General features: G+C 50.0%; 3 protein-coding genes across 7 annotated transcripts; 1 reads left to right on the top strand and 2 right to left on the bottom strand.

The window, feature by feature from the left end:
- Window positions 1-884: 884 nt before the first annotated feature.
- Emc6 (ER membrane protein complex subunit 6) lies at window positions 885-2,267 on the bottom strand. 2 transcript variants are annotated; one of them, XM_052194667.1, is made up of 2 exons: window positions 2,164-2,267; window positions 885-1,994 (listed from the first exon to the last, which is right to left on the bottom strand). In XM_052194667.1, the coding sequence occupies exon 2, from the start codon at window positions 1,944-1,946 to the stop codon at window positions 1,614-1,616; it is 333 nt and encodes a 110-aa protein (XP_052050627.1). In that variant the 5' UTR covers window positions 1,947-1,994; window positions 2,164-2,267; the 3' UTR covers window positions 885-1,613. The 2 variants fall into 2 exon arrangements, with proteins under 2 accessions (XP_052050627.1, XP_052050628.1); XM_052194668.1 differs by having other exon boundaries at window positions 2,081-2,240.
- Window positions 2,268-2,351: 84 nt separating this feature from the next.
- Window positions 2,352-7,102, top strand: Tax1bp3 (Tax1 binding protein 3). 2 transcript variants are annotated; one of them, XM_052194664.1, is made up of 5 exons: window positions 2,352-2,566; window positions 3,921-4,072; window positions 5,454-5,573; window positions 5,806-5,883; window positions 6,148-7,102. In XM_052194664.1, the coding sequence occupies exons 2-5, from the start codon at window positions 3,971-3,973 to the stop codon at window positions 6,283-6,285; spliced, it is 438 nt and encodes a 145-aa protein (XP_052050624.1). In that variant the 5' UTR covers window positions 2,352-2,566; window positions 3,921-3,970; the 3' UTR covers window positions 6,286-7,102. The 2 variants fall into 2 exon arrangements, with proteins under 2 accessions (XP_052050624.1, XP_052050625.1); XM_052194665.1 differs by lacking the exon at window positions 3,921-4,072.
- A 1,228-nt stretch (window positions 7,103-8,330) lies between these two features.
- Window positions 8,331-22,988, bottom strand: Ctns (cystinosin, lysosomal cystine transporter). 3 transcript variants are annotated; one of them, XM_052194662.1, is made up of 12 exons: window positions 22,851-22,988; window positions 21,369-21,571; window positions 20,511-20,590; window positions 16,535-16,613; window positions 15,249-15,333; window positions 13,280-13,383; window positions 13,026-13,157; window positions 12,340-12,439; window positions 12,130-12,249; window positions 10,879-11,049; window positions 9,936-10,053; window positions 8,331-9,749 (listed from the first exon to the last, which is right to left on the bottom strand). In XM_052194662.1, the coding sequence occupies exons 3-12, from the start codon at window positions 20,569-20,571 to the stop codon at window positions 9,616-9,618; spliced, it is 1,104 nt and encodes a 367-aa protein (XP_052050622.1). In that variant the 5' UTR covers window positions 20,572-20,590; window positions 21,369-21,571; window positions 22,851-22,988; the 3' UTR covers window positions 8,331-9,615. The 3 variants fall into 3 exon arrangements, with proteins under 3 accessions (XP_052050622.1, XP_052050623.1, XP_052050621.1); XM_052194663.1 differs by lacking the exon at window positions 21,369-21,571 and having other exon boundaries at window positions 8,331-9,278; window positions 9,635-9,749; XM_052194661.1 differs by lacking the exon at window positions 21,369-21,571 and having other exon boundaries at window positions 22,851-22,987.
- Between the last annotated feature and the right edge of the window lie 47 nt (window positions 22,989-23,035).

Raw genomic sequence — 23,035 nt, 5'->3', positions numbered from 1 at the left:
TTCTCATTGGATAAATGCTGGGAAATATTTGACATTAACTTACCCTCTGCTCGCAATGGATAGGTATATAAAAAATCATTACCTATTTTCATAGCAGCAAACATTAGCAACAAATTTACTGTTCAATAACAGGAATGAGCCCTTCCTTCCCATGTAAGAGAAGTCCCTGAAGAGGTGGGGGCTAGATAGACCAGGCATGCCAGGACCTTTAGACATGGGCACTCTGCATTAGGGAGGTAAAGCTGAGACTTCAGCTTCTTGGCATGAGATGCAAGCATGTGGCCCAGAACCCAAATAGGATCCAGCCTGGGTGCCCAGGCCATTACTGAGTGGGCACAGAGCATCTACAGTCTCAGGAAGAGGTCTTGAATTCAATTTTTCATAGCTTAAAAATGGGGCTTGGGGAGGAGGCAATACACATTGCTCCTACAATTTCCAAAGACTTCCCCTAAACGATCATGGAATCAAGGCCAACTCCCTTCTACAACCTGGTCAGGTTTACTTTATGGCCTAATAAAAGGCCACTAGCCTCCTGTCTTGTGGCTCTTCTTCCCCTTATTTATCTGGCTTGTTAGTTAACCTTCTAACTAACGAGGGAACGTTATTCCCTCGAGCCTTCCTTGACTCTGTCCTTAAGCCTACTCCAGACCTGATGCCTCTGTGTATTCTTTCACAGCAGCTGTATCACCTGTGAATCCAGGTAATGCCAATCTCCCCAGTTAAGACTATAAATTCCATGTGTAACATGTTCATTACAAGTCTAACACACAATTATTTATTTTTCAGTTAAACATGTATCTCATCCTAAAACCCTCCTTTCAAGGAAGCATTATGAACGAACATATATAGTCAGAGGCATTACACTGGAAACAAACTCATTTGAGTAAATGTCCAAATAACCTATTTAATCTCATAGGACATGTTTTAGAAAAATAGCTTGCATTTTTTTGTTACAGGAAAGGCGACTAGCTGAGACCACGTGTAACTGGAACTTAACCGACTTCACTCATACTGGAGAAGCAGTGATTAGAGGTAGGGGATGCGAGAAAAGTACTCCCATCCAATCCAGCATAAGCAACCAGATTTGTAACTGGGTCTCGCTCCTGCACCCTCCCAGTTGAGCCACCTCCGGTAAAGACCACCTTTCTGTGCTTCAGTTTCTTCATTAACAGAAAGTTAACAGTAACATCTCCATTGTTATTGCTAGAATTAAAACACACAATGCCCGAAAAGAAAGCTTAGTAACACGAATTGTTATCAGTTCTTAAGATGCTAACGTTAAATTCTCTCATGTCCACCCTACAGATCTCTTTGAACTTACTAGGTGTAAATCCAAAAAAAATGTACAGGCTGTGGCCTAGTACCTGCTCTCCAGGGAGCAAATCTTGGCGACTTCAAAGCTTGGCTAAGCATCAAGGTTGGAAAGAACGACAAGGGGTCACACTTCATTTAATCTGAAGAATAATATTACAGGCTCTCTGACTTCAGATATAAATTATAACAGTACACAACAAGCAGCGAATTCGAACAATTTAAAAACTAAGTAAGTCTACACGGTGTTAATTCTGGCAAGAGTCTTGCCAATCTGTTTTAAAGTCACCCCTGCCCTCATTTCAGTAGACGTGCACCATGCCATAGAGGAATGTCCAAAAGAGGACGTAGGTGAAGAGGCCTCCGATGAGGCCTCCCGTAAAGAGAGGTCTTCGTGACTTAAAATACTTGTTCCACCTCCTTCCCGCTTTGAGAATTAGGAGCAGGGAGAGCAGGACGGAGGCAAGCAGGTAGAAGATGAAGCCGTAGAGGCCGGTGAGGCCGAGGATGCCGGCTGTGGCCCCCGACAGCGCTGACACTGAGGTCCGGCAGTAATCCAGGACCGCGGCGTTGCCTCGCACGGCTGCCTCGCTGATGAACGGCGGCCCTTCCCGCTTGGCCACCACCGCGGCCATCGCACCCGCCGGGGCTCCGCTTCTGCCTTCTCGCGGACTCACGCGGAACTGCGGAGAAAACCAAGTTACAAGTGGCTCCCGAAGCCCGGCGAGTAGAGCGGACCGCGGCGCCTCCTCCCCCTGGGGCTTCTGACCTCCACTGCACGCCGAAACTGAGGCTCGAGCTGGCCCGGGACAGCAGCACAGCAGCACGCGCCCGACAGGCTCGCAGAGTTACCTGGAACGCAGCGGCACGCAGTCCCTCGTGTTCTCTCACACAGGAAAAAGCGGGGCGCCCCGCGCCGCCATCTTGTGCCGGAGGCTGCTGGGAGGGCTCGGTTTGCGCAGGCGCACTAACTCCGCTCCGCCCTTCCACGCTTGCGCCTCGGGCACTCTTCGCTCCCGCCCCACTCCGGCACACAAGTCCTGGGACTTCGGAAAGCCCATCAGCGCTCCAGATCCTGATTGGCTAGAGACTTCTTAAGTATTCATGAGGGGGCGGGTTGAGCAGGGCTGCCCTTTGTTAACCAGGGAGGGCGCGGCCGCGGGCATTCTCGCTGGGGTCTCACCGGGCGCTGTGGCCTTGTCAGATTTCGGTCGAAATGTCCTACATCCCGGGCCAGCCTGTCACCGCCGTAGTGGTGAGTGCGCTTGCGCAGGCTCCTTCTCCTCTTGGCTCACCCCCATTTCTCAGAGCGGCAAACTGACATCTAGACAGGCTGAGAAAGTATAGGACCCGAGGCTCCTGCGTGTATTCCGGGGGCCGTTTCTGCTTAACAGTGCTGCAGCCTTCCCTGGCCTGGAGGCTGGGACCTAAGAGCCTCCCGGGACCCTGGGCAGAGGCCAGATCCTGTGCACTGCCGCCGTCGGGTGGCTACCTTTTAGTAGGCGCAGACCGGGAGGACGTAGGAGAAAGGCTGGTCCGTGGGAGTGTTAGAAAACTCCCCAGCCTTGGGCCTCCGTGTTCCCAGCTGGGCGGCCGTGGGGGGCGGGCGCCGATGTCCGTGAGTCGCAGCCTCTGGAATGAGGAAGCGTTTCCTCTGCTCCAGCCGGCACACTGCTGCGGCCGCCGCCGCCGAGCCGTAGGAGATTTAGGGGGTGGGGCTGGCCAGAGTTTGTGCATCCTCTCCCCCCCACCCCACCGCCCCCCTTCCCGCTTCTCATCCGGGCGTTGAGAGCTAAGGCTTGGTCTTCTGAACTTTTTAGGGTACTCAGCCCTTGATGCATAGTGCTTGTCCTGTGCACGACACTTAAGGTTCTAGACCTTCCAGGGCTGCCTTCTGGGTTTGTCTTGTGTATCCGGTGTGTTTGAATACACAACAGGCTGGAGGGGTAGATCTAAACACTAAGGCTACAGTCTGATGGGGGCGCTGGCCAACCCTGAGCAGCTGAATCCAGAGGGAAGCATCAGTGCCCAGCTTCCTAAAAGAAAACTTTTAGGAAGGACTCAGATCTCTCCCCAGACAGGGCCTTACTCTTAAGCTTAAACTGGCCTTGAACTTCTGGCAGTACTCCCTTCTTAGCCTTCCAAGTGTTGGAGTCACAGGTGTGAATCAACACGCTCCCTTGGCTCGGAACTGTAGGGATGGGCCTTGTTAGATGGGTGTGTTGGAGAGGGAGGGTTGGGTGTTTCGAAGCTACTGATAAAGGTGGCTTGGGAGGGTGAGCTTCCGGCTGGGGTATATTGTTGGGCCAATGGACAGATTCCTGGTTTTCACTCAATTTGTACCTGCCTGATTCTTCTAGGATCCCTCCATAGCTGCCCCAGAAAGGAGATTAAGCTTACAGGAGGTGTAACTGAGGACCTAGGGAGAGCCATGTTGCTGCCTTACTTTTCTCCCTTAAGTTAGGGCTTTGCCTCTTTTTGGACTTTGCTGGTGGGAGTGAAGGAAGGTGTGTGTGGGAGTAAACCTGGAGGAACTTACACTTTTGGACAGGAAGCTCCAGGTGAAAGGGCCTTAGGCATCATGGTTTATCTTCCTTCCGTCTTGGCAGGCCAGTCAGAGTCTTCCTTGAGGCTGTGAGACCATAGTCCTCCAATCCTAATGCCAGGTGCATGCCTGAACATAAGCCGGCAGATCTGCCCTTTCTCACGCTTGGATTGCTCACGGGGTGGAGATGCTTCCTTCCCAGTTTTACCCTCTCAGGTAGAGTTAACATCCCCATTCGGTTCCAGCCATTTTGTTAAAACCATTTCACAAGCTTTCCCCTGTGCTCTACCCTCTCTCATCTGCCTCCTGGAAGCCTGCGCAGAGGAGCTCGGACACTGTGCTCTACCTGGGTCAAGGCTCCCATCTATCCTGACTGGCTCTCAGTCATCTCACCACCCTTTAATACAGCTCCTCATGCTGCAGTGACCCCGGCCATAACATTACTCTTGTTGCTACTTCATAATTGCAGTTTTACTAGTATTAAGAACCATAAAGTAAATATCTGTTTTCCAGTCTTAGGTGTCCCCTGGGGAAGGGTCATTTGATGCCCCCTAGTCACTACCCGCATTCAGGTCGAGAAAGTCTGACCCAGCCACGGGCTGGCGTGCTTGCTCCACTTCCTCAAGCCCAGTCCTTGCCTATGGATCACCACTCTAAGTAGCTCATGTCCTCAGGCCTCCACAGCCCACCCATGAGACATCCATTCCCCTACTGACAACTCCAGTGGCCATTGTGTCGCCAATGCCTTACCTCACTCCTAGCTCCTGTTTGAATTCCAGTGTGCTCAAGATCAAGGTCAGGTCAGGTCAGGTGGCATGATCATTTCCCAAGGCTGAGTACAAATGATCCTTTGGTTGAAGCCTTTCCAAGTCCGGAAAGTTGCTCCCACTTCTTTGTGTTACAATTCTCAACTTTGGGGGTAAGCCCTGGTGGCTGGAGGGTGCTTTTGGAGGGCTCTCAAAGAAGCCTGCATAATTGGAGACCTTAACCCCAGAGCATGCTTGAGAGAACCCTGGAATACTCTCTTACGTGGCATAAGGACAGGTCCTGAGGATTGGAGAGCTGATATGATTAGGCCTACACCCCTCAGACCCATCTCACTTTGTGGTCCTGTGCTGTACACATGAGTCTCCCTGGCCCAGGAATCCTCTCTTTTCTGTGAAAACTTTATTTATCCCATGCACCTCCTGGCTTGCATGATCTCTACTAGGTCTAACTCAGCAATCTGAGCTGCCTCGGCAAGCGTCTGCATTTTCTCAGGGCTTGAGCTTTCCTGCTCTGGGTGGTCCTTCCCCAGAAAGAAGAGTGTCTTGTCTATAGTAGCCGCCGAACCCTCAGAATACATATTGATCAAGGATGGGAAATGGGTGTGAAAAGTTGCAGGCAAAGAGCTGTGTGAGGAAGTCCATGTGGCCGGTTTAGACCCAACCACCAACCTTCCAGACAGGTAACCAGCTGGATTTTTGCAGAGGGCCTGAACTCTTGGCACAGTTCTAAGCTGGCCCAGCAGCCTGAGGTTGCTGTGGGCACAGAGGTTAGATCTTTCTCCACCCACCTACTTATCTGTTATCCTCCACTTGCTTTTTTCTTTTACCAGCAAAGAGTTGAAATCCATAAGTTGCGTCAAGGTGAGAACTTAATCCTGGGCTTCAGTATTGGAGGTGGGATCGACCAGGACCCTTCCCAGAATCCCTTCTCGGAAGATAAAACAGACAAGGTGAGAGGGGCTCGGGTCCCAGACCTCCCCTTGGGGAACAGAAGATGAGGTAGCAGTTTTTCCTTAGACAATCCTTAGTGATCTGGTGGGATTAGGTAGAAGGCATGCTGAGACGGCCTGGAGGAGCAGAGGTGGCTGTCAGCAGGCTGGAACATCCTAGGGGCAGCTCCACTGACTCCCCCTTGGCCCGATCCAGTGACCACAGGGCCTTACCTACGTTGCCTTTTTCCAGGGCATTTATGTTACACGAGTATCTGAGGGAGGTCCTGCTGAAATTGCTGGACTGCAGATTGGAGACAAGATCATGCAGGTACAGTTGTCCCAAAGGAGGAGAACAAGGTTCGGGTGAGAGGGGCTGAAGCACTTGGGGTTGAGGGTTGGCCTAGTGTCAGAGAGGATGACTCATGGAACTGGGTTTTGGAGGCTATACAGATATTGCATCTAAGGAAGCTGGTTATCCTGTGTGCCTCTGCTAGAATGCTTGGTACCGCAACTTTAGGGGTAGCTTGCGTCCCTCAAAGCCCTGTTTTCAGATTGTAGAGGGTGAAGAGCCTGTGTTTTCTCCTTGGGCCAGGTGAACGGCTGGGACATGACCATGGTCACACACGACCAGGCTCGGAAGCGGCTCACCAAACGCTCGGAGGAGGTGGTACGCCTGCTGGTGACCCGGCAGTCTCTGCAGAAGGCCGTACAGCAGTCCATGCTGTCTTAGCAGTCAGCCACAGGCTAGACTTGCACCCGCTGACCTTTCTGTACAGTGAGAACACATCCACGCTCTGTCTATATCTAGTTCTGGCTTCTGCTGTGTGCTGGGCCCCAGCTCTGAGGGGTAACAGCTGATCCCAAAGGTCCAAGCCAACCTTCTTACCCCTCAACCCCCCAGCCTGAGGCCATGGGACCAGTTCTTTCTCTTGGAGACTGAGGACTGGAAATAAGGGCCTAGAGTAGTATCCAGTCTTCAGTAACCACAGGCCCAGCCAGAGACCTGCGGTGGGTTCCGCTACAGCATGGGCTGGGCAGTCAGGAAACACCTCTGAGAGCTACCAAAGCTTGGAAGGGCCAAGTAGGTTCCTTTTCTCTCAATTTGCTCTGGTTGAAGGGCTTGGCCCTGCCCTGCCACCTTCTCAGTGCCTCTCCCTATGCTTCCCTCATCATGGTGCCCAGCCTGGGGCTGGACCCATGTACGCCAGAGACAGTATGAAGGCCACCTGGATAAAGAGGGCAGGCCCCCACTCCCTTCATCCCCCTCACGGGTGCTGGCCTCCCCACAAGTTTCAAGACTGACATTTCAAGGCAGCTCTCAGAACTGCCATTTTTCTCTACACCTGTGGGTTAAGCTTTTGTCTTTTTTAAGTCACAACTTTGATACAAAAGTGTTTTTATCTTACTGTTTGAATTTAGCTTACTAATTCATACACCTGGAAGCAGCAACTTGTAGCATGTGACCAAGCCAGTTGGTTACTATGGAAATGGGACAGTATGATAGTCCATGTTCAGCACTTGTGTCCAATAAACAACGCTGGAATTCACCAGGGGTTTCAGCTAGATGTTGGGGAGAGGTGTCTTGGAGGGTGGTGTGGTTTTAAGGATGGCTAGTTTGTTCCCTGCTCTTCTGGAGTAAAGCCCAGTTCCTGCTAGGCCTCTTTGTCTAGAAAACATGTTTCTGGTAGAACCTTAGAAACCTCACTGGGAACACACTGTGGCTTTGCAGAGACCACATTTATGGAAATGTCTAGAAGCACCTTACTACAGTTATGGGAAGTCTGGGTTATATTTTTTCTTACGTGTTACTGTGAAACCTTTATGTGCCTCTGTGAAGGCTAGCTTCAGTTCCCACCTGAGGAGCCTCATGGGCACTCAGGCAAGGGCTCCTTGCAAGGGCAAGAGCTCGCTCAGTGGTGAGCAGGGACCTCCAGGCAGATGCCACACAGGGCTTGCCTACTGCTGCCAAACCAGAAAAGGTAAAGGAAAGCCCAGGAGGCTGAGGTGTAGGTCAGTGACAGAGTACTGTCCAACATGCTCAGGGTCCTGGGTTTTAGTCTTAGCACCCTCTCCTAAAGAAAAATGACAGAATTCAAGATCTGTTTTTAAAGGGTAGCTCCCAATAACTCTCTCCCCTTCTTTTTTTTGGAGGGGTCAAGCCTGCGCTCTGAGCAAGCATCTGCCAGTGAGCCGCATCCCTAGCTTGCCCTCTTTGAGACAGAGTCTTGCTGTGTTGTTCAAGCTGGCCTTGAACTTGTGGCCTTATTTAGCCTCAGCCTCCTATATATCTGACCTTACAGGTATATATTACTGTGTCCAGCCTAATATACATTTTATTAAAAAAAAAATCACTGAGTGAGCTCAGGGTTTGACCAGGCTGTAATCTCGACTCTAGGAAATAAGACATTAAATCAGATGTGTCAGTCTACAGAGTAAGATCTTCATCCCTGCGTCATGCCCCAGCCCACCCCGAACCTTCCAACCCCTGCTCACAGCCACAGCTTGAGCATACTGATGGAACCTTAGTCCTGGCCGAAAAGGGAGGCACTGTGAAACAAACCTACCTGGCTCTGGTTGGGCAGGCATCTGGAACCTGTGAGGTCTTTCCCGATCCCGTGTGGGTCAACATGTAGCCACCTCAAATCAGCATACGCCACAGCACAGCTCTATGTATTTCTTGACATGGGTAAGAAAGGTCCTCTAAGCCCCCAGGACTTGGTTCTGAAGGCCAGAATAACTGCCTTCTGCATCTAGTAAGCATTCCGAGTGTACAAATAGGAAACAAGCCACCTTTTAATTAAGGACACATACTCCACCAAAATGAAACAAAACAAAATACAAAGGAAAGAAATACAAGGGTCCCTCAATATTAGTCTTATAAAAACAAAAGGGGCAGGCGGATAAACTCAGGGCACAGCCTGGTCCCTTCCCTACCTGGCATAGGAAGGATAACTTGGGATGGGAAGGAAAGAGGTGGGATCAGGGTGGGACCAAAAACAATAGAGGAGGTAAGCTCCTGGACTCGAGGCTCCTCAAAGCTGAGAAGGTGGAGTCTCGGTTTGGGGCTGGGGAAGGAGGCCTCCCTTCCCATTCAGGGGAGCCTACTGATTGATTGACTGATGGGCCTTAAGGCACAGGCTGGTCCATAGGTGTGAGGTTAGGAGTATGGGTACTCAGACGGCGCTCCATCTGACTCTCAGAAAGTGGAGGTAGGAAAGAGGGCAAAAGAAAAGCCATTTCAAAATATCCCTTGGGAGAAAAAAAAAATCACAAAGTTATTATGGTATCTTTGTGTGCAAAGCTCCAGAGGGCAGCAGGTCTGGGTCCACTTCAGACCAATCTGGCAGGCATCTCAGGGATCAGAAACATGCTTTACCAGGCACTGGCCTGGGCCACTTGTCCTGCAGTTACCGGAGCAGAGTTATATAGAATGAGTATAAAAACAGTGGCCCTGAGAGGAAGGACCCCAAAGCCTAATCCCACAGTTCTCTCCCCTCCACCACCAGCATCAGCACCTTCAAGTCCATTGGCCACAGCACCTGGCTGCTTGGTCCCTGTGAACACTGCAGTGGAACAAAGCACCCTTGGCTCTCACAGTTGCAAGGTTAGCTTTTCAAGCTGCTCCCAGAAATACTGGTGCTTTGGGGCAAGGCCATCAGCTGCAAACTTGATGCCCAGTTCTGGCTGGGATGGCTGTCGGGACCTGTGTGTGCTGCCTGAAGCCTTAAAGAAAGAGAGATGGCATATCAAGATGCAGGAGGGCTGGGTGCCTCCAGCAGAGGGCTGGAGCTTTCCGCTGGGAGAGACCGCCTGAAGTCTGGCTTTCAGTGTCGAGCAGAGTCAGGTGTCTGTTCCAGAGAGGGAGTCCTCTATGGCTCAGGAGGGGCCTGCATGAAGGCGGGCAGGCTGAGCTTAAGGCTTTTGGCCCTTGAGGAAGAGAACACTTGTCTGTTGGCACACTGTTCCAGCCCTGTGCACCAGCTGCTTCTCTGGCCTTGGCTGGACACAACCTTTCCTACCAGGGCCCAGGCCCTGGCTGTTTATACTGGGTCTCTGGATTCTAGTTCAGCTGGTCGTACCCTGGTTTCTTTCTGTACAAGTAGAAGTGCTGGATGAAGAAGACAACATCAAAGAAGATGGTGAAGACGCCAAGTCCGAACTTGGTTGGGTCTCCGAAGATCAATGTCCATTGGTCTGTTAATAGCCAGAGGGGACATAGGGTTTTAGGCAGGAATTTCTTAAGGCAGGTGGATGTGTGTGGGATGTTGGGACCTCCAACACCCCCATTTTCCCAGGAAACTGAAGGACCTAGAGGGTCCCAGGAAGCCCCTCTCTCCCGTGCTTCCACTCACTGGGTAGAAATGGCTTTGGCAGACTCACCATTATTGTAAGACTGGAGGAACATCTGCAGGAGGCTAAAGCTGCCCCCTGTAAAATCCAGGAGCACACCGCCAATGCTCCAGCCCTTGGTGCTTTTGTAGTAGAAGTTCATGTAGGCCTGGGGACAGACAGATGGACCTTGACAAACTAGCTAGGGAAAGGCAGGGCAAGCGAGTTTCCTTTCCCTGCCTTCCCCTTGACCATCTCCGGATTCCAATGGGATGGGATGAGGTGGGGAATGCTTTCTAGTTTCTCTACCCTTTAGAATAGACACAGCCCTTAAAACAAAACAAAACAAAACAAAAAAACAAAAAAACCAAAACCAAAAACATGTTGTCTCCCTATGTAGCTAAGTCTGGGCTTGAACTCATGATCCTTCTCCCTCAGCTTCCTGGGTACTCCAAGTACAAGGAATGCAGGTATGTGCTACTGTGTCTTACTGGAACTCTGATTCTTCACAGTTTCGGTCATTCTGTCCCTGATCTCAGCCTAGACTCCACACTATGTAGGAATGTGGCTGGGAGCCTGACTTTCTGGTGTGGAGTCTGGCTCTAGCACTGGAGCTAGAGTCATTGTAGAAAAGCTACTGAGTCCTTTCCTTAGTTCTTCCACCTGTAAAAAGGCCCAGCTGCCACCTGATGGCCCCCTGGTCTCTTGGGCAGTCCCCTCTTCTTGTTGCTCCAGCCTCAAATTCTTCCTCTAAACCACAGTGCCCTCTGAGCGTCTCTGGCTGGTACCATCTCTTTTCCTACCATCCAGGAGGGAAGTCTTGGCCTTTGTGGTGGTTTCCCGGTTCCCCTCCTGATTGTTCTCATTCTGCTCTATATTTGCTGTTCTGTCTCCTTAGCTTGGTAAAACCTGCCCCACAGGAGCAGGGCTTGGGCTCAGTACCTCGTGCCTCATACTACCAGCCATATGGAAACGCAGGAAGGCTCTGGAGTACCTGTGGGAAATACTTGATCAGCGTGATGATGAGCTTGATGTAGGAGAAGCAGAAGAGGAACTGTAGCCATGTGGTGACACCGACTGCAGCCACAATCATGGTGACTAAGACAAAGAGCCACGCGAGTACCAGGAAGCCAATGCAGGGCCATGACACGCGCTGGCTGCCTCGCTGAGGATGAGACGGGTGCCGTTTGTAGGTGTGGCCACAAAGGTTGCTTCAGGGTTTCGGGAAGGGATGGCTTTGGACAGGGGTGCAGGGTGAGTGGGAGGGGAGGGGAGGACTGGAGGCAGAAGCCTGGCCTTGGTATAACCTGTGTAAAGAGGGGTCAAGGGCACTGGGGCTGTGTCTGCACAAGGGTAAGTAAGGTAGGAGTCAAACCCAGAGATTACTGGGCTCTGTTTCGGGGGTGGGTGAATCAAAGCTGGGCTGGGATGAGGTGTAGCGTCCCCAACACCATCCCCACCCTTCTATAATCAAGCTCTCCTGGCCCACCCAGGTGGGTCCTTTAGCCCCTGCGGACCAAGTTCCAACTTTGCAGAGCTGGAGCCCTCAGAGCTCATTTGGAGGGAACAAACAGTACAGGGGCATGAACCCCGATGTCGGAGGCCTAGTACTCCATCTCGTCCTGCTGTCAGCTCATTCCATAACCTGGATGAAGCCCAGGGAGCTCAGAATCTGTCCCCACCCCAGATTTTCTCCAGACACGGTCCCAAAGTGAGGCTTCTTCTGCTGAGTGTCACAGAGAAGGTAAAAGGAAACCAAGCTTCAGGAGAGTCACACAGCCCCCACTGGGCATGATGTGAGGAGGTGGCACATTGTGGAGGAGACTTTAAAGCTGTCATCTCAGGAGTGCTCCCAGGAGACACCAGGACTTCTTAAAGGCACACTTAGTCTGTGCTGAGACCCCAGACAGAGTTGAAGCCAGGTTCCTCGTACCCTCCCAGGAGTTGGGTCCTCACTGGTACCCCTAACCCTGGGCCACTCCTATCTGCCATAGTCTCCCCCGCTCTATAATGAATGACTTTGCCTTCCACCTCACCAAGGAACTTCACTTACCCGTGGCCCATGAATACCATTTTCCTGACACACTCCCTCAATTAAGCCAGGAACAGGACAGCAAAGTCCACCCCAAATCCACTCAGCCACAGAAGGCTAGGGGCATCACCTCACCATCCTTTGAAGGGTAGAGTTGGGTGGGGTTGGCTTAGGACACCAGTGGCCTCCAGGTCACCAGGCCTCATTGCTTACTTCATACAGGCAGCACTGCAGGATGACAATCAGGGTGAGGGCGACTGCGTGCAAGCTGAAGAAGGCGTCGTTACTGTCGACTGGGTTCACACCATTGGGGTATTTGAGGAGAAACTCCTCCTGTTGGGGGGTGAGGAGAAGCTGAGAGGTGAAGAGACACACAGTCACACATGGGCTTGCGTGGGCTGTGGGGAGTGAGTGATACCGTACCTGAATGTAGGGCACCCACAAAAGGCCGATGTTGAAAACACTGTAGGCCACGAAGCCTGTCAAGTTCAGGGCTAAGAAGTCAAAGCTGAGACCAATGACACTGCAGGGGGACAGAGGGGAACAAAGTGGGGCAGGGGTGAGGCAGGGAACCCCTGAGATGGGAGGGGCACAGCTCCTAGGACATGGGAGAGGAGGCCTCAGCCTCCTTAGAGATCTCACCATTACCATAGCTGATGCCATTCAACTGGCCCTCTTGAGAGCCATCCCCTCTTCCCCTCCCACACTTCAGAGGCTTCTCCTGGAGGCCCTAGGAGAGAGAGCACCCACTTCTCTGGATCACTGCTTGGCAGTTCTCTATGAGACCCGAGACCCGTGGCAATGTAAAGACAGGAGAGCTAGTCCTTGACCCCAGACCTACTTTTCCTTTGTTACATCTAAGCACAAGTGCTTCGTCTCTGGGGCTGGAAGCTGTGTGGCATGATGCCCAGCCTTTCAGGGCAGACGTTCTCCTACCCAGCCTGAAGCTTGATGTCATTGTTCCCACAGAGAAGGGCTGAACTGGGCAGGGAACCAAATAGCTAACACGGGAAATCCAAGCAGACTAGCAGGCAGCGAGAAGCGTAGAGGGGTGACTTCCTGTAGCCCCATAGGGGCCTGCAGGGACAGCTGTAAGCTGGGCAGGTTACCTTTTCCGTCTCCAATTCTGGAGCACCTGTGGGTAGAAGGAGACGGACCAGGCCAAGAAGTAGATCCAGCCAATCACCTGGTTTATGATGCTAACAATTCTGCTGTGTATCACCAAGAACCGGATCCTGGGGCTAGAAAGGGATTTGGGATCAAGATGCATTTGGTGAAGGTTTGGGAGGAAGTCCCCGTGGACATCTGTGCATGGCCACCCTTCCCCCTGCATGAGGCCACTTGGGGGTGGGCACCAGCCTACCAGGTCTGGTTGGAATGATTTCCATGCAGATAAACAGTCACTTGTCCAATATTTTGAGAAGTCACTTGGAAAGAGGCATTTTTCTCTCCGCGAGGCACTATAACCTGTTAGGAAGACTGAATTTGATCTGTGGCCATGTATAACTATAGGGTTTAGCTCTAGGCAGCGAACCAGGGAATGGGGTGGGGGCATACCACACTTGCTTCTGTTCTTTGAGAACTTGCTAACCAGCCACAAGAAGTACTGGGCTTGACAACCTGAGCCCCACCCTGCCATGTTTCCACCTGTCTTTCTGAGTAGAACTGTAGGCTGGTCCTTGGCTCTTCCTGGCTAAGCACTGAAGGAGTGTAAAATAGCTGTCTTCCCCTCATTAGCCATGTTACCCCTCAGTTTACTCATCTGTACATGGAGATCATATCAGTGCCTACCTCACAGCGCTGCTTGGATGATGTCCCTAAAGCTTACAGTGTAGAGCTGGGCATGTGGTGGGCTGCGAGTGCTTCCTATCATGATGTATTATTTGTATTTCCGTTATTGGGATGCTTGGCGAAATTCATCAAAAGATGTTTTCTCATGCTCTGTTTCAACTGCCTAACAGCAAAGCAGAAGAGGTGGGACCACAAGATGTTTTTGTGGTCATTTCTGCTTGGTATTTATCAACAGCCCTGTTCCCAGAAGATGGGCTTAGAGCCTGCCTGTGCCATCTGATTTCCACCCCCTTTTTGGTCATCTTCCAGCCACACTGAAATCCCCTCAGAGAAGCAGGGATCTGGATAGCATCTGTATGGAAGTAAAAATAGTGCAATATAATCTAATTTTAATCTAAATTTAGTTTGTAGTAGGAAGCATCCATGTTTGAATGTGACTTCTAATTGAGTGGCAGACAAAATGATGAATCAGAAAAGATTTGATAGAATGAGTCAGAGACAGAATATGCCCAACTCTCAGGAGAAGAAAGGGGAAAGAGAAGGTATTTAAGAGAGAGGAGGAGGAGGAGCAAAAAGGAGGAGAAAAGGAGGAGAAAAAAAGGAGGCAGTTTTACTAGGACAGGAGTACAGAGATTGGAGGAAAGAAGGAGAGGGAGAGGGGGAGAGAGAGGGAGAGGGAGAGGGGGAGAGAGAGGGAGAGAGAGAGAATAAGTTAGACACAGGTGAAGACAGAAGGAGCCAGAGAATAAGAAGGAGTTATTCTGAGGCCAAAGTTAGTGTGAGACCAAGCAGAGCAATTCAGGAGAGGCTGAGAAAGAGGCCAGTTCGACTCAGTGTGGAGAGGAGTGTGAGCCAGAACAGCTGAGTTGAAGCAGCCAGCCCGAGCTCACAAAGAACAAGAAAGGGTGAGCTCAGTCAGCAGTGAGTCTCAGAGGCTGAGAACAAGGCCTAGACAAGACTGTACGGAGGCGAAAGCTTCCAGGACTAGGCCTAGGTTAGCAGATGGAGACAGTAGGCTTCGGGGACAGCAATTATGTCAAGAGAGTAAAAGTACTTTTACATGTGTGTGTCTGTGTGTGCCTATGCTGGTGCCAGGGACTGAAGCTAAAGCCTCAGGTATGTTAGGTAATCATTCTATACTGAGAACGCCGACATTTCCTAAAGTGTTTTAAAGTAAGGCTGATTCTTCCTATCTGTGGATGTGGCAGGGCCTTAAAGTTCTTTAGAACCTCTGTGTTCTCAGAACCACCTCTGCCTCAGGCTTCTCTTTTTGGCATCTGACTATACATTACACCCTATTATTACTGACCATGGTTATGCTATAGGATTGAGCCCAGAAGCTACAGCTCTTATTGGATAGGTGAAAGCTTCCAAACCATACAGCAGAAAGTTCTCATCCTTGAAGGGTGTGATAAAGCCCAAACCACAGATTTCTAGGATGAGGGCATGGGGCAGCCGGGGACATATTTAATTAGCTCTTAATTAAAATGCGTTTTGTTGCCTAGCACTGCCTTAAGCGTTAGTGACGTTCTGTTACTTACTTCATCAGGAAGCTCCACAATAGTAAGATTTTTTGAACGAAATGTGATTTCAAAAGTGATCACCAAGGTCACATTTAGTGGATCCCTATGGAGGATAAGAGCCTTGTTACTACTGGGAAGTTGGACCCTGTAAGATAGCAGTCAACCCTCTGGATTACACACCAGGCCTTCATTTCTCTAGAAATCAGGGACAGGAAGGGCGATGTGCTTAGATTATACATGTCCAACCTCCAGGATTTCCAACGCTGCAGAAGCCCCGTTCTGCTCCTCTCCAGTTTCCTGACCCCGAGGATAATGGAGGCCCCCAACACCACGGAGTCAAGGTTTTTATATGTTATACACAAATGGTCTGATAGCCCAGAGGTTTTTGTGTCTGGCTTCTTTTGCATGAATTTATGCTCTACTTTCATTTTTCTCTGAGAGAATACCGTTGCCTAGATATTTGCCCCTAAACTGGGAGAGGTAGGAGGTGGAACCCTGCTTCTGCTCTATCAGGAGACTAGATGTTCCTTTGGGGTGAGGTGGCATTCTGGCTACGAATAACAGGAGCAAGGGGGCACGGCCTATGGTTCTCTGCCCCGGGGGAAAGGCTCCTTTGTTAGGGTTAGGTCTGAGCAGGGTGTGGTGTGAAGGCCAGCAGGGACTGAAGGAGATGAGGCTCTCTGGGAGCAAACCATCAAAGCCTCAAATGTAGGAAGCCATTTCAGGATTCCAAAGAGGGGGGCGGTAAGCAGATAGGCTGGATGGTTACATGAGGTAGCTGTCTAAGGCGCAGAGGACAGAGCAGCAGGTCTGTGAGGAGGCCTGGGCACCAAAGCTTGGATTTGAGATCAGGCTTTCCAGGACAGGGGAGAAGCAAAGGGCATTGAGTCGGCCGGGAGCCACAGACACGGTGGACCAGTTGGTGTCAGCAAGTTGGACAAATGCAAAGTGTGAGTTGGGACATGTGGGACCCATTGATACTGTCACTCTGTTCACTTTGGCAAGTGACCTCAACAGTGCTATGGTGGTCAGTGGTTCAGTTCCTTGCCCCCTTCATCTTTAGTTCTGCTTAAGTATTTATTCTTGGGAAGGGTCTGGCATCGCCTGTGACCACCCGAAGACTTTCTTTTGTAGAGGGAACAGCTCACGTTTCCTCTAGGCTCTGTGCTTGTTTGACTCTGGGACCCTGCTCTGAGGTCCTGGACTTGGACCACTCTTTTTTATGTCCTTCGACAAAGAGGCAAGAACATCACACACAGACTGTGCCGGAGGGGCTGAGGACAGAATGGAGCCTGAGAACTTACCCAAGGGTGAGGCTGACGTTGGTTGAACTGCCATTTTCCAGCTTCACAGTGGGTGGAGCAGTGAGACTGACAGTTGACTCTGGAAAGACCCAAGTCAGTGACATGAGTCACCATCATGTCAGAGAGCTCAGCCCACAGGGAGAAGGGGGCACCGGGCCTCTGCCTTCTGACCTAACCAGCCGCTGCTCGGCCCTGCGTCCTAGATCTGCTTCCAGGCTTACATTGTGCTCTTCCCATGTCTGCACCAGGGCCAGATGGCCACAGCCCAGAGCAGGAAGTACGGGAACTTCCTCCTTCTCCTTCCCCTGTGTGAACAGTCTGAGTTCCCCAGAAACAGTTTAGGAACCACAGAACCCAAAAGTTATAAAAAAAAAAAATATATATATATATATATATATATATATATAAATAAATTCAAAGCAGCAACTTGGTCTTGGTCATTCCTGCATTCTGGAATGGGCACAGGTCTGGCTAACATATTTCTTTTTTTTGTTTTTGTTTGTTTGTTTTTTTTGTTTTTGTTTTTGTTTTGTTGAGACAGGATTTCTCTGTATAGCCCTGGCTGTCCTGGAACTCACTCTGTAGACCAGGCTGGCCTTGAACTCAGGAATCTGCCTGCCTCTGCCTCCCAAGTGCTGGCATTAAAGGCATGCACCACCACTGCTGGCTAATGTATTTCTAAAGAACCTTCTGAGCTTTCCTGCAGACTCAGCTCAACCCATGCATGCTTTCTTTGCTGAGGCTGTCTGCCTGCTGGGGACCGGACGACAGTGGCTGGGGACATTCACTTTTCACTATCAGGGCTTGCTTATTGGCATTAAGGTGTTAACCCAGGAGAAAGGTGGGCAAACAGGCCGCCAGGGTGAGGGAAGCAGGTTTGGGTCCTAGAAAACCATTCTGGGGTGAGGGGCTGACTGGGCATGCAGCTTGGAGATAGTATATGCATGAGTAGTGATGCTGGAGATTGGATTCAGGGATGAGGTGGAGTGCAGAATGGTACCAGCCAATAGCGGTGGCTCAGACCTATAATCCCAGCTATGTGAGAGGCTGAGGTTAAGATGCTCCCTTAACCCTGAATCCAATCTCCAACATCAAAAATGACAGGAGAAAGAAGGGAGATCAAATATGCCAGCACACTGGTTACAGGGAATGGCTGGCTAGCTTCCTTGAGTAATGTCTGTATTCCTCCTCTATCAATGTGCCACCCCCAGACATGCTCAAAGCTTCACGGCACACCTGCCCCTCACAGACCTCAAGGATATGCACATCCTAGAAGTCATGGTCAGGGATCCAGACTAGGAGAGGGCAGAGCATCTTATGTAGCAGAGGAGGTGTTTAATATGGTAAAGATGGCTCTCATAGGAATAGAAGCAGCAGGCCTCTACCCGGAACCCTCCCAGCATGGATGAAGAACTAGGACTTGATGTTTTAGAGCTCAGATTGGAAGAAGGAGCTTCAGCGTCTCCTCCAACCTCGTCAATTGGTTTCTCTCCTTAGTCTTTCCACCGATAGCTTTTATTCCTCTGCAAGGACATTTCCTGGGAGAGTCACCTCAGCCCCCAGGTGTTCACTAGCTTGACACTCATACTTTTGGGCTCAGCTCTGGCCACATCTGAACTGCTTTCTCCAGCCTGGTCCCCAAGTTGCAAGTCTGGCAGATGTGACTCTTCACAGTACAGTCTCATGACCCCTCACCTGGATGGATTACTCAGGGCAGATTGGTCTCTGTAGCCTTCAATTCATTTGTTTCTGTAGCTCCTGAAAGCCTTAACTGTGATTCTCTTGCCTCGGCCGCTCACGGAGCTGGGATTATAGATCTGAGCCACCGCTATAGGCCAGCACCGCTCTGCACCCCACGTCATCCGAGCCATTGCTGCTGGTACTTTTGGGGGTGGGGGAGTGAGGTCTCTCTTTGTTGCCAAGTCTTCCTGGAGCACATGAACACTACTGATCTTCCTCACTTAGCTTCCAGAGTGCTGGGACTATAGGTATGCCACCATTTCTGTTATTCTCTTAGCCCCCACTTGATAACTATCACAATAGGCAATGGGCAATTTTCAGTCCTATTTTAAGTCAAGGAAATTCCCTCCAAGAGTAAAGGAGCCCTTCCCACATAGCCAGAAATGACTTAACAGAGAACCCCAAGCTCCTCTTTTCAAAGCCTAGGCTGCTAGCACTAGACTGAGCTGTCACAGGCCCCACTCAGAGACAGAAATGACAAACTCTGGAGGACTTTCTGTGGATCTGCTGTCCTTGATGCTGATGCCCCCAACAGAGAAGAAAAGCCTGGCAGGGTGAGGCTGGGATCCATTCCAGTTCCAGGTTCTGACTTACAGCAGTCTCCACTGCAGCTTCACAGAGAAGGGGAGAATGGAGCGGAGGCCCTGCCTGTTCCAGTCCTCCTTTATCTGTGAAGTCTCTACCTGGACTGAGTCTCAGTTCATCCTCTGTGCAATCTGAGCCCAAGCAGGATTTGCCATTATCTCCTAGGTAGAATCCATTATGTGCTCATGCACCCTTGCATACATAAGCGCACACACTCATTTCCCAGAGACTGACTTAGTAGAGTCTGTATGTAGGGCTGAGTGTGGCTGTGGCAGCCCTCTGGAGAAAGGTGGTATGACCAGGCCTTTTTCTTTCTTTGTTTCTTTCTTTGTTTCTTCCTTTCCTTTCCTTTTTCCTTTCCTTTTTCCTTTCCTTTTTCCTTTCCTGTTTCCTTTCCTTTTTCCTTTCCTTTTTTCCTTTCCTTTTTCCTTTCCTTTTTCCTTTCCTTTTTCCTTTCCTTTTTCCTTTCCTTTTTCCTTTCCTTTTTCCTTTCCTTTTTCCTTTCCTTTCCTTTCCTTTCCTTTCCTTTCCTTTCCTTTCCTTTCCTTCTTTCTTTCTTCAGAGATTACCTCCCTAACAAGGTGTGGCTACAAAAGAACATGACTGACAGCTACCAAACCCGGATGAGCTGGTCAGATGAGCAGCTCCATGGCCATCAAGAGGACAGACAACCATAATGGCAAATGTAGCCAGTGTGTGCAGCTCCAGTGTGTGCAGCTCCAGTGTGTGCAGCAGGGAACGTGTGTAGGATTTCTAGGGTATGCCCTAGGTTTGCTGGAAATTGTTAGTGACGGAATTTAAGATACATTTGCTGTGGAGCAACAACCTATCTAATGATTAAAATGGGTCTGGGCACTGTGAATACTAAGTGCAGCTATTTACAGAAGGAGAAATGTCTTGGGTATTGCAAGGATATCTGGATGACTACAGCATTTGAAGGAGTCCTCTGACAAGGATGTGTAAACTCCATCCAGTGTGCGTTCTGTGTAGCTTGGGATGTTGTAACCAGTTCCAGTCTCCTCTAAGGGAAAGATATTTTCTCTTACAATGTGAGGCCAGGTAGACTTTCTTGGTCTGTGTCTGGGAGAACTAGGTGCAAGGCCTCTCCAGTGTCTTCCAGGGCCCATAACCCTTTCTGTAAGGTCTGGAGGGCAGAAGCACAGGCTGTTCTTTACGGATACTATCTCAGCTTGGTGAGACTCTGAGAGCCAGTCCTACAGGCTGACTAAAGAACCAACCGTTACCTGTGCTGATACCGAGAGGGCAAGAGGGAGCCACGGGTAAAATGTCAATTATGCTTGGAACCATTTGGCTCTTTGTACAATGTCCGTACACCAGAACTGGACCTGGCTACCTCTCTTGAGTGGCAGGCCAACCATAAGTTGCCTAGCTAGCACCAAACCTTTGGTGACAAGAGGTTACTCTTTACACATCATCCTTGAAGTTTGGTTCTTGGAAAAAAAATTACATTATATAAATAGCATGAGAAGAAAATTCCATCTCTAACAAAATTAAAACCCACCACAATATGCCTAGATATGAAAAGCTGAGACAACATACTATTAATACAATAAAGGCATTAAATAAAAAAAGAAGTTACTCTTTCCACTGTTTCCTTTTTACAAAGTTGAGAAGCCATCCTCAAACTTACCACATTTCTCTGTGAACTTCAAGAGGAAAAGGGTCAAAATAAGCAGCCAATTCCTCATCATGTTCTCTGACTTCTCTGAACTGGGAAGAAAACAGAGCAAGAACAAGACATGGCGGGGTTGGATTTGCCCAGCTCGTGAGGGCCAACGTGCTCCCTGACCCCTGACAGAGATAGTTCATAAAGGGCTTCTCCTTCACAGCTCTGACCTCACAGGCTTGGCATCACAACCTCCTCAGAGGAGACCCCGGAGAGGACCCCTCTATGTTTCTGTAATGGGCAAAGCCACTCAGAGCAGCTGTGTGGGTTGTGTAAAGTCCTACTCCGAGGTTGTGAGCACAGGTCTGCACATTTCCCTCAGCTGCTGACTGCAGCCAGTTAACAGGAAAGCCAACCAACCAACCAAACACCCCTCCCCCCACGTTTCATTGGCAGTGTTCTCTTTAAAACAAAAAAACAAGCAAGCAAGCAAGCAAACAAACAAACAAATAAATTGTGGGCTGGAGAGATGGCTCCGAGGTTAAGAGCACTGCTGCTCTTCCAGAGGTCCAAAGTTCAATTCCCAGCACCCATGTGATGGCTCATAACCATCTGTGAGGAGATCTGGTGTCCTCTTTTGGCCTGCAGGCACACATGCAGGCAGAATGGTATGTACATAATAAATAAATTAAAAAAAAAAACCCGCTTCTACAGTTTCTCTGAAGCACTGTGAAATTCAAACACTCTGTCAGCTAAGTGTGCTAAAGGCTAAGACATCCTGAAGGAGAAGCAGAACAGATGGTGCCCACAATGCTATAAAGATCAGCTGGTCAAATACACAACTAGGCTAGTAAGTTACAAGGCAGAAGTTACGAGACTCACCATACCCATCTTGTGTGTGTATGTGTGTGGGGAGGTATGGTGCGTATTAACTATCTTCCACTTCTCAATCAGAGGGCACAATTTCAAGAGCCTCTACTATCCACGACTCAAGAGCAGCCTGGAATCAGAGATCTCTTGTGGCAGCTTCCCTTTGTCGGGTGTCTGAGGCAGTCCTGTTCTTGGTCCATAACCTGGGGCTTCCTCTGTGGATAAACTCTGCTAATTAACGTTGAAGTCCACCATGACTGGATAGCACAAGTGGAATTTCACATTCTCTGACCTCGTCAGGGGAATTCTAGCCCCAGCACAGGCCTCTACCTGATGAATGTCACCTAGCCTTAGTTAGATTCCAGGATCAATTTCCTTCCTCCTGATAAGAACCTGTTCAGTGAGCCCCCGAGATTCCTGAAATGCTTCCCCATGTTAATAGGGCATTGCGGTACCCTCAGCCCTCAGCCAGTGACCTTTGCCTGTCCTGGATGTTTCTGCCCTCAGTCCCCAAAACTTTATACTTTATGAGCTGGTCCTGGAGTGGCCACTCACCACACCTACGCACAGGGCTCCGACACCACACCCATCCCTCTTTGTCTCTGCTCCCACTGCTCCCCCACTCCCCGTGGGCCTAACTGGCCACAATCCACGAGAGTGAGGGAGACCCACATTCCTCAAGGGATAGCATAGATTGGACAAGGACTATGTTCTGCGGAGATGAACTATCCAGGTCCCAGACTTCTCATTTACCTGTAGGACTTTGGAATACTTATTAACCTATGCTTCCTAGTGGGGAAACAGGGACAGTGGTAGTTACACCTCAAAATTACAGTGAGATGAAATATAAGACATACATTCTCAAAGGGGCTAAAATAGGCTCTGGAGGTCTGAAAAGTAGCTGTAATAATTGCTTATCTCCCTCCCAAACGTCATCATACAAAAAATAGAGCTTACCAGCTGTATTAAAAGTTTAAGGAGGTAGACTGATAAGATAAAAAAAAAGTTGAGAAACAATGATGTAATGTTATTACTACTACCACCCAGGGCTTCCAGCAAGCTCTCACAAAGCATAGACAGTTATTTTCCTCAATATGATTGAAAAGGCAAGACCCAGTATCCTCTCTTTCTCTGGGAGAATCAACAGGAGCTCCTGGAACGGTCCTATCAGCATCTATCACCCAACCCCAAGCTACCTGTACATTTCCAAGCCAGATTTAGACGGCGCCACATAAGGCAAGAAAGGAGTTCCGAATAGTGCCACCAACACCAGCTGGCAGCCGGTGTCAGTGCTTTTGCTCACCAACACCCTGACCCTACAACCTGGGGATGTGCGGGCCTGGGTTGGGGCCAGAGGCTAGAAACCTAGGCGCTGCTGAAAGAAGCTAGATTCGCGGTAGGTTGCCCCTCTGAGGTGCGGGGCTAATGTCTGTTGGGGTGGGTGGTGTCCTACCAGAAAAAAGGGGTAGCTGTCCTGATCGCGATGGTTCTCACCTGACAGCTTCCCAGGCTTGGTGGACCGACCTCACCGAAAGCAACAATCTCGCACCAGAAACCGCTTAGGAATGTAAGCGACTCTTGGGGCTTCGCTGACTTTGTGTTAAAGCGCGGCCAGCTGTCACCTGACCTGAACCACCTGACTTGAAGCAGAGAGCCCCGTGCAAGGAGCCCTGGAAGTT

Source organism: Apodemus sylvaticus, chromosome 10 (assembly GCF_947179515.1).
Source record: "Apodemus sylvaticus chromosome 10, mApoSyl1.1, whole genome shotgun sequence".
Taxonomy (NCBI): domain Eukaryota; kingdom Metazoa; phylum Chordata; class Mammalia; order Rodentia; family Muridae; genus Apodemus; species Apodemus sylvaticus.
The sequence above is the reverse complement of the archived record's forward strand: the minus strand, read 5'-3'. Positions and strand labels throughout refer to the sequence as shown.

What these genes read in the sequence shown, in the direction of transcription:
- Emc6 (XM_052194667.1), bottom strand. Translation starts at nt 1,946, where the DNA reads ATGGCCGCGGTGGTGGCCAAGCGGGAAGGGCCGCCGTTCATCAGCGAG.
- Tax1bp3 (XM_052194664.1), top strand. Translation starts at nt 3,971, where the DNA reads ATGCCAGGTGCATGCCTGAACATAAGCCGGCAGATCTGCCCTTTCTCA. An exon ending in TCCCAGTTTTACCCTCTCAG is followed by an intron (nt 4,073 to 5,453) that starts GTAGAGTTAACA and finishes TTCTTTTACCAG; the next exon opens with CAAAGAGTTGAAATCCATAA. An exon ending in TTGGAGACAAGATCATGCAG is followed by an intron (nt 5,884 to 6,147) that starts GTACAGTTGTCC and finishes TCCTTGGGCCAG; the next exon opens with GTGAACGGCTGGGACATGAC.
- Ctns (XM_052194663.1), bottom strand. Translation starts at nt 20,571, where the DNA reads ATGATGAGGAATTGGCTGCTTATTTTGACCCTTTTCCTCTTGAAGTTC. An exon ending in GAAGTTCACAGAGAAATGTG is followed by an intron (nt 16,614 to 20,510) that starts GTAAGTTTGAGG and finishes GGGTCTTTCCAG; the next exon opens with AGTCAACTGTCAGTCTCACT. An exon ending in AACGTCAGCCTCACCCTTGG is followed by an intron (nt 15,334 to 16,534) that starts GTAAGTTCTCAG and finishes TATCCTCCATAG; the next exon opens with GGATCCACTAAATGTGACCT.